Raw genomic sequence first — 9,143 nt, forward strand, 5'->3', positions numbered from 1 at the left:
ATGAACGTTCAATATTACAGCGAGTTTCATAAATATGCGGAATCGCTTCAATTTTGCTCTTGAGGTCTGACTAGGTAGAACAGGCTTCGGCGATGGTCAAAGCGTGAAATGGCTTCATGTGTTGACATAGTGTTGCCCGATTAGGGCGAGGAATTGCCTGAAGGGGCAGGGAGACGTATCATACGTCCCGCGGATGTCTCGGACTACAAGTCTTCAGGCGGTCTTGGGCGTTTCCCTGTCATCGGGAGGGATTAATGACATCAGTGGATAAAGATCGTATAGACATCGAAGGCATTCAGAAGACCGGCCTCGTGCAAGGTGCGCAAAAGAAAAGTTGCGGCGATTCCGCATATTTATGAAACTCGCTGTAACAACTTTCAAACTCTGCTTTCCGTGCAATTACCACAGGCAGTTCCCGGAAGGGCCCATGCCAGTCCCTATCTTGACGGCGACGACGCAACTCGCTTAAGCACGCTATACGGAATCTACATTGCCTGCCTTTTGCTTCCTCCCCCTTCCCACCCTCTTTTTTTGATGAGCAGCAGATTGTACAGTGCCTGGTAGCTTTCCTCTCTGTGCACCTTTTTTCCCACTGGGTTATTGAGATCGCTCGAACATTATAATATCAACACAGCAGTGTCCATTTTTAACGGCTCCGCTCGCGTTGATCTCCCACACACGGGATTCGAATTCAGGTTCATCCCGATTGTGTTCGAAGCGCAGTCAACAAGAGTCACAAGGTAAACATAGAGGTAGCGCGAGAAAAGACCGCGTCTCCAGCTGTTATGTCTTGTGTCAGATGACACGCACTTCCTGGTATTGTTTATACCACGAGTCTACCAACCCCCAGCGGTAGTGCGGCTATCCCGACATGCCCAACTTCCAGGCTCCGTTGTACTATCTGGTCCCCTTACTATGGGCGCTTTTGTTTACCCGCTACAGGTTCAAGAAAACCGAGGCATCTTTGGATGGCGTACCCGCAGTGGGGTCTACAAACCCCATCCTCTCTTGGGTCGGAGCGTTTCAGTCCTTGACCGACTCTAGGACGATCCTGCAAGAAGGTTATAACAAAGTATGTGCGATTTATACTTGCATTTTGAGTGAAGCACTCATCCCGGACGTTCGTGGCTGTTTGATAGTATAGAGGTGGCTTGTTCAGGGTTCCAAGGTTCGACGGATGGACTGTGTACGTCACGAGCCCAGTGCTGGTTGAAGAGTTGCGGAAAGCACCCGACGATGTTCTATCGTTCTCCGAGGCAACAAAAAAGGTACGACCATGTAGTTAATATACGTGTTATAGCTGAACTAGTATTACAGCAACTTCAGATCAATTACACCCTCGGACGAAATATCCATGAAAACGGCTACCATATCCCGATTGTCCGTTCTCAACTAACGAGGAGCCTAACACCTTTGTTCCCGGATGTCAGGGACGAGATAGTGGCCGCTTTCAGCGACGTCGTGCCTAAAGGCGTAGAGTCAGGTATGAAGCCAAGTCCTGTATATGTGACTCGAGGGAGTTATATGGCGCCTCCTAGACTGGGTCGAAGTGCCTGCTATGGAGTCTGTGATGCAGATCATATGTAGAACGTCGAATCGAATATTCGTTGGGCTGCCCAAATGTCAGACATCATGGCATGATTGATAGCTCCTGGTCTCACAGAAATTTTAGGTCGTGACCCGGACTACATACAGCTGAATACGAGCTTCACCTTGGACGTCGTTGCGGGAGCGGCGATTATTAACATGTTCCCGGACTTCTTAAAGCCGTGAGTTGTAGGGACTGTTTGTCGTTACAAGACAATTCACACCTGCTGTCATTTGCAGAATTGCTGGGCGATTGCTAACAAACATCAGTAAGAGCGTCCAGCGAGGCATTAACCACTTACGCCCCATAATCGAAGAGCGCCGCAGGAACTTGAACGAATACGGCCCTGATTATGAGGGAAAGCCAGTAAGTTCACCGGGCGGTAAAGGGCCGAACTCATCCTGCTATATAGAACGATATGTTGTCCTGGCTTATGAGGGCAGCTGATGCAACTGAAGGGACAGTCGAGAACCTGACTCGGCGGATCTTGACAGTGAACTTCGCTGCCATACACACGTCGTCTACGGTATGTTTGGTGCCGGGACGCTTTCACAATGCCTCATCTATCTTCGCCAGAGCTTCACCCAGGCGCTGTACAACTTGGCGACCCGCCCCGAGTATGCAGCGCCTCTACGCGAGGAAGTAGATGCTGTAGTGGCGGAGATGGGATGGACAAAGGCCGCCATGCAGAAGATGAAGAAACTGGATAGTTTCATGAAGGAATCGCAAAGGTTGGAGGGCCTTGGCATCGGTAAGTCACGGAGCGTACCCTCATCTCATGGAGTATCTCATACGATGTCCACTATCAGCCGTCATGGGTCGCCTCGCGCTCAAGGGTAAGCAGTTATCTGCTCCCAAACATTGCGCTATAACCCAGATGTGTGCCAGACTTCGTATTCTCTGACGGCACCTTCATTCCTGCGGGCACCATGGTGTCTGTCGCTGCGGGGCCTATGCACCATGACGACGACGTGTACGCGAATGCGAACGAATTCGACGGCTTCCGTTTCGCGAATATAAGGGAGGAGGAAGGACAAGGAACGAAGCACCAGATGGTCTCTACCACCACAGAGTATGTCTCGTTCGGTCATGGTGAGTCCCCGTCCGACGTAAAATCGTCGTTCACTTACTTTGTCTACCGTTGCGGCGCCAACAGGTCGTCACGCATGGTCAGTCTGAACGCTCCGATATCTCGCGTCTCGTTGACTCACGATATCCCAGCCCTGGTCGTTTCTTCGCTGCAAATGAGCTCAAAGCAATGATGGCGCATGTCGTCTCCTTATACGACATTAGGTTCCCGGACAACGTCCGGCCCGTCAATACCTACTTCGCGACAGCCTGCGTACCTGATATGAAAGCCAAGGTACTGTTCAGGAAGAGGCAAGCGTAGGATGTGCGGACAGCGCAGGGGTCGATATGGAGGGACGTGGCACACTACAAGTTAAGAGGTCGATGAATGATACAGGTACTGGAATGGGAGTCATCTATAAACAAGGAAAAACATACGCAAAAGCGGATAGAGGGAAAGTCAAATAGAAGCGAAGGACTTCACCAAACATATCATGGATTCTGTATCAACCATGGCTTGTTGGCAAGGGTCCACGTATCGAGTGTTTTCCAGAAATGCGCGACAACCGATTTGTCAACATGTCGCCTGTGAGGGTCGATCTATATGGGGAGTATTATGAAAATATCAGGCCAAAGGACGCTCGGTTCATGCGAACCTTCAATTCAGTGACGTTCCAGTCTTTTATTTTCGGGTTCGGGGGGTCGTTCGTCCACGAGAAGTATATACCCTTGACTATAGCGGGCGTCAAGACAGCGATCCACATGCCTTCACCAAAAGGCTTACCATGATGGAACAGCTGCCTAGGGTCATTCCATTTGTACGGCCTGAACTGCCAGGCTTGGCCGGTCGTCATGACGCAGACGACGCGATCCCAAGCGTCGTTACCGAACTTCGACAGGGCTTCCACCGAGTCGACCACAAAGTACCGAGCCTGCGACGTGGTCTGCTTTCCCGACGGCGATATATGGGTGAGCGTCCTGTATATAGCGAGCAGGTCCTCGGGTTTGGTGTTACCCTCGGCTGTGGCGCGAGCGCGGGCTTCTGCGGATGGTTCGAATCTGAGACGGGTATGCATCAGGTGAGGGGACGTGAAAGGGACACGGAGGCGACTCACACGGCTTCTTGCAGGAACCGCTTGACATTATGCATCGTGATCAGCGCAGTCGGTGACGACGAAATCATGATGATAGGATACATATTGCCTATTGAGAGATTTAAGGGCAATATCTGTGAGCGCCGCAGCCGACTCACGAGCTTTCCGAGCCTGCAGCTTTGGGTCTGGACATATCGCGGTGAACATTACAGCGTCTTCAATACACAAGAGCGACATACCAACAGCGGGTGCAGCAGCCGTTGCAGGTGCCCCCGGCTTGCCAGACTCTTTCAGTTTCTTTAATTTCTCCGCGAACATGTCTCTGACACTCGCAAAATTCTGCAAAGTCTCACTGTGAAGATAGCGAGTATGATCAGCTGGACGTGACTCACGTTCGGCTTGATACCGCGCAGAACTGTATTTCGATCCCGCAGTTCGATCTCACTGGCTTTGATCTTCTTCACTACCTCCACGTCCTGAGGATCTGCCACGTATCTCCGCTTCACAGGTGTGGCGCCCGTGTCTCCGGATAGCGCGGATCTGGGCAACGTACGTGCGGTCGTGCTTGACCCAGCATGAGGTGGTGAACCGGGCGGTGTTGTCGACCCACCCTCGCCTGCAGCACCAGGAGGGGGCTCGATTCAAGTGCTCCAAATCGTAAACCTGACTTACCTGCTAGCGGGACGATCCTCTCATGCTCCACCTTCTTACCCTCCAACCACTCAACGAGTCCCTTCCTCTCCGTCACGCTCACGAACCCGACCATAAGCCCATTCTCTCGCACTGCCTTCATATATTCCGCCCCTGGCGCATCTTTGAGCAACCATGCAAGGTAAACAGCATCCAGCGAGAAGAAGTCATCGGGATTGGATGTCGGGTGACTAGATTGTGAAGCTCCAGGTCTTAGGAAGCGTGTCGGCGTAGATTTTGGGAAGGAATGCGGGGGGATATCGATATGCGTAGCACTAGCCAAGCTTGGCGCAGTTTCTCCGTTCATTTTGTACGAGATTGGAGTGCCACTTTGGATGACACGCCGTAAACTATCAAGCGGGTCGACAGACATTTAGAATCGTGATTTCTCTGGAGATATAGGTTCGTCTGATCGGACTCCCGTCGAAGAATCGGGTAACCAGTATTGTAAGTTCGGCAGCGTCAGTCAACAAGGGTCATACACCTGAGCAAAGCCTTGAGTTCAAGTTGGTAGTTGAAAGAGAACCCGGTCAGCGGTCAGCAGGCAGCCACACTTGAGCCACATGAATGATGCTAGGTGTTGTTTGTTCCAGCCAAATACATGGGTGGCGCGAGTTTAAACCCTAGTGGTCCGTTTGGAAAATCCTGAGGTGCAGTACATCGGGATGCTCACTCGAAAAAGCGGGAGCCATCTCCGTCTTTCACTGGCTCTAGATAGCGGTGCCGTGGCCTGAGTCTTGAGACGCATTATCCTTTGTATGATAGCCGTTTGCAGATGGATAGACCATTCAGAGAACTGCATATATTGTAGACGGATTGGGTGCCAGGGACGTCGGAAGAAGGCTTAAAGTCCGGATGGTTTGATTTCTGTCTCTCGGGGACTTGAAATTGGCTCTCCGACGTGGGCCGACTGTATATGATTTTTGAAAAGTGGGCCATCGATCTGCGACGTTGAATATCGGCAATTCTTGCATAGCCGCCCAAAGGCTGCTTGGTCTCAATCAGTCGCCATGCCTGACAAGCCATACTAGTGACGTGTGCATATGGCTTCAGGTCTATGGTTAAACAGTCGAAGTTTTGCCGGTAAGCACACGGACTTCTGTTGTGCTGATGAGAACCAGAAGACGTGGCGATAGACATGGGAGAAGCATAATACAGTGGATAGATGCGTACGTACGATCTGAGTCATCTGACAGATCCGAGCAAAGAAGGTTTTTACAGCAATGATAGTATTGCAGCCTGGTCTGCGGTACCAGTGCGATCATGAGATGCGAACATTAATATTCACATTCTACCGGGTCTGCTACGCCACAGTCCCCAACCGAACTCGTGGTACGTACGGATATTCAGTCCAACCACAGTTTAAGCCAATAATGCTCACGTTCCGGTGGTTCTTGATTATAGGACATGAATTAGATTCAATAACATCAGATGTGCGGGAGCTATAGCGGCGCGATATGTGCTATGGATTCGGGCAGGACTGACAGGATGGCTGTTGCGTCTAGGCCAAGTGACTCGAAAGATCGCCATCCGACGATATCTCAGACTTATATGTCATGTTCATTGATGAGCAATGCACTGTCTCAATGGCAGAACGCTGCGGTGCCATGCTTGCTGACCGAGTTTTTTTCCGCTGCTGTTAGCATCTTGCAATGCGCGAGCTGGATCTATCAGACATTGATCATAGATGAATGCGCTCCTGTCCCGGTAACACTCCAAGTACTTAGTCAACGAATTTCCCTAAAGGTAAGCCACAATTTAGGTTATATACGCCTGATTTCTCTCTCCGGACAGCAGATAAGCTCATGGCCCCCGTCCTTTCGCCAATCCTTGCAGCCCTATTCCAGCCCCTCTACATCGGGGGAGTGCTCTCAAATATGTGACCTAAATCTCCTACTTAAACCTTTTGCGCGCTTAACTTCCAACTCCCGTAGACTGTACGGGGTTGGTTGTGCTCAGACGACGTGGTACTACCGTCAGTATACGAAAGATGGGAGGCTCTTGAAATTTCTGGTACGTGCACATTTTTCACCTATGATTTGTTCTCTAACTTCCTCTGTACCGCGTCTTTCAGGTGGGATCTCCATGGGTTGTGAGTCCACAATCTCGGGTGGCACACTCTCGCGAACTCGCCGATCGTCCCTAGGTGGACACTGTGCACCAGGTTGTGTTAAATATCATCTTTTATCATTACCTCGTGAACCGCTGTGGCCAGGACTTAATAAAGTGCCTAACAACAGAGCATTGGTACGTTTCGGCCCACATCACTGCTGTTACGGCCATTCCGACTGATTGATTTATAGGAGTATGGTTGTAAGAAATCGTCCTCTTCCTTTGGCCGTCTTTTCAGCTAAAAATTGCATCTAGTGTCAGGCACTTCCCGCCGTAAGTGTGATTAATCTGTTTCATGGCTTTAAGGATTTATCCGAAACATCAGGCGATGGGTGCTCTCATTGTGGAATGGTATATTCACCTTTCACTTCTCAACCGCACTCGGAACTCACGCGTTGTCCATCGTATTTGTTCAGTTTCTACATCGGACGAATATGGATTCGTAAGCCCCATATCCACCGTACTCTGACCCAGGTTGATGGTGCGATTACCAGTGGGACGGAACAAACTTGTTTACCTGATTGCACGTACCGCCTTTTATCCCGTCCCGCTCATCACGCTGATGTACAGGACCCTAGGTGATACCAGCGCTCACGGCTTTCGGTACGATGATCCGTTCCTTTCCCGGTCCACACTCAGAGTGGATGGTTCATGATTTGTCAGGTATATCGATAGGTGAGACTATCCCGGCAGGGTTTAGGAAGCGCAATTGATATATAGGCTGCATTAGCATATGTCATTTTGAAGTGAAGGTCCAACGTTGCTCATACATCTTTCGTGGTCTGAAACCCTAGATCAGTCTTCAGGATGCCACTTTCCCCTTGTACGGGGCCGGGCTACGCTTTTCGCAGGTCTGCAAACGTTTATTTGGGAACAGTAAGACGAGGCGGGGCATTGCTTGTGCTTACGCTATCGTCAACAGATAATTGTCTCATCCACAGCCGCTGCCTACTGTCTTACCGATATAGCCACCTCAATCACAATGTGCTATCTCCTACGTCGGTCAAGGACGCGAGGACTGACAACCTCCAGGTAGCGATCATCCGTTATCCTCTCATCTCATCCCATTCCATGTACTTCTAGGTCATTGCTCGACCTACTGATCAAGTTCACAGTCACTACCGGACTATTGTCGTCGTAAGCAATAAGTCATATATTCAGAGGTCAAGGCTAATGCACCTATCTTCCAATTTAAGGATGATAAACATCTCTCTGTTAGTTGTGGTGCGTAGTGCTGCAAAAGCATTCGCTTGTAACAGTCTAGCTGACCTTGCTACCAAGATTGTGGCACCCCTCAGTTTGTTCCACAGAACAGCCTGGGTTGAATATACTTCATTCACGGAAAAGGTACGTCTCCTATTCTTGCCACCCCCCTCGTCTCTCATCCTCATTGGCATGTCCAGTCTACGTCAATTCTATGTTGGCAGTGTAAGTGTTGCATCTTCCAGTATAAATATCGAGCATTAATCACGGACGCAGTCTCAACAGCCGTGCTGTGTTTCGGGATAGACTGCGTAGTAAGTTAGCGGAGGATATCAGTGAATCATCTGCAACCGGCTCGAGTCGTGACACGTAGATACGAGGGCCCCCACATTTCCCGCGACTCGGAGATGAACGAAAGCGTGTGCTGTTGTGTTCCATGAGTACGCCATTTAGGGTGCAGAACGCGCCGTCTGTGAATCATACGTTTGTTCAGTGGGTCTCGTCGTCAAAACATCGTTCTTCAAGACCGAGTCCTCAGTAGTTAACAAGACGAGGACCTACTAACAAAGGGATCCGCAGACCATTGAAGTAGAACGTGCACTCTTATCAGCAGTTCAACCAAGCCCCCCCAGACACGGACGTATTCTCGTTCCCACCTTATGTAGGGAATGCGACGCAGCAACTTGTGAGGGGCATCTTCACTATCATGGAATATTATTACGGTTTAAGTACGAAGTCCGTTGCTCCTAGACTGGAGACTTGCGCCCCCGTCATTCGCAACAGCGCAACACTGAAGGGTCCATCCACATACGATTTCAATCAGGTTGTCTGTTAGGAAGGGTTTCCGTGTTCCTCGTTCCTTGTGTGCTGGGATATCCGCCCTTGGTCAAACAGGCGTATTTTAGGTACACACTGCGGGAAGTAAAGGCGTTTCGGAGCAACGCCGAAGGCACTGCTCAGTAAGTGCCCAAGGCACTTATATTATGAGCCACACCCGCTTGCGCGGCACACTTTACAAGTGCCCGAGACACTCTTTCCTGAGGTGCCCAAGGCACGGATTGGGACATTTTTACTATTACAGCAAAGTGCCCCGGGCACTTTTTAGCAAGGGAGTAGTGCCCTCGGCACTGTAGATGTGTGACCTCGACGTTTCGCTTCAGTGACCTTGGCACTCCTTGTTAGATATCTCGGCACTCTTATGTATACTCAGGTGTTCATAGGAGTAGAGCACATATATATTACTATTTTATATTGACTACATCTGAGTTGACTACGGTCAATAACAGCTCTCACTGGCCTGAAAGGCGGCGCGGTCCCATCATGGCAGCAGTGTCGCCAGCTACTGCAGCATCTAGGTAGTCACCATTCATACGTTGTCTACCTAGCAG

The 9,143-nt window shown here is 50.2% G+C and overlaps 2 protein-coding genes across 2 annotated transcripts; one reads left to right on the forward strand and one right to left on the reverse strand.

Moving 5' to 3' along the window:
- Window positions 1-871: 871 nt before the first annotated feature.
- GLOTRDRAFT_133749 (cytochrome P450) lies at window positions 872-2,978 on the forward strand (the record flags this gene model as incomplete). Its single annotated transcript, XM_007872715.1, has 12 exons — window positions 872-1,072; window positions 1,140-1,268; window positions 1,318-1,483; window positions 1,539-1,622; window positions 1,673-1,769; window positions 1,828-1,954; window positions 2,001-2,114; window positions 2,165-2,339; window positions 2,398-2,424; window positions 2,477-2,680; window positions 2,745-2,757; window positions 2,810-2,978. 12 exons carry the CDS (start codon window positions 872-874, stop codon window positions 2,976-2,978), a joined length of 1,506 nt encoding a protein of 501 aa, XP_007870906.1.
- Window positions 2,854-6,004, reverse strand: GLOTRDRAFT_118294 (RNA polymerase II-associated protein; the record flags this gene model as incomplete). Its single annotated transcript, XM_007872716.1, has 9 exons — window positions 2,854-3,256; window positions 3,313-3,389; window positions 3,441-3,715; window positions 3,772-3,859; window positions 3,909-3,935; window positions 3,990-4,089; window positions 4,143-4,366; window positions 4,423-4,790; window positions 5,976-6,004. 9 exons carry the CDS (start codon window positions 6,002-6,004, stop codon window positions 3,149-3,151), a joined length of 1,296 nt encoding a protein of 431 aa, XP_007870907.1. The 3' UTR covers window positions 2,854-3,148.
- Between the last annotated feature and the right edge of the window lie 3,139 nt (window positions 6,005-9,143).

This window comes from Gloeophyllum trabeum, assembly GCF_000344685.1.
Source record: "Gloeophyllum trabeum ATCC 11539 unplaced genomic scaffold GLOTRscaffold_00019, whole genome shotgun sequence".
NCBI classification, from domain to species: Eukaryota; Fungi; Basidiomycota; class Agaricomycetes; order Gloeophyllales; family Gloeophyllaceae; genus Gloeophyllum; species Gloeophyllum trabeum.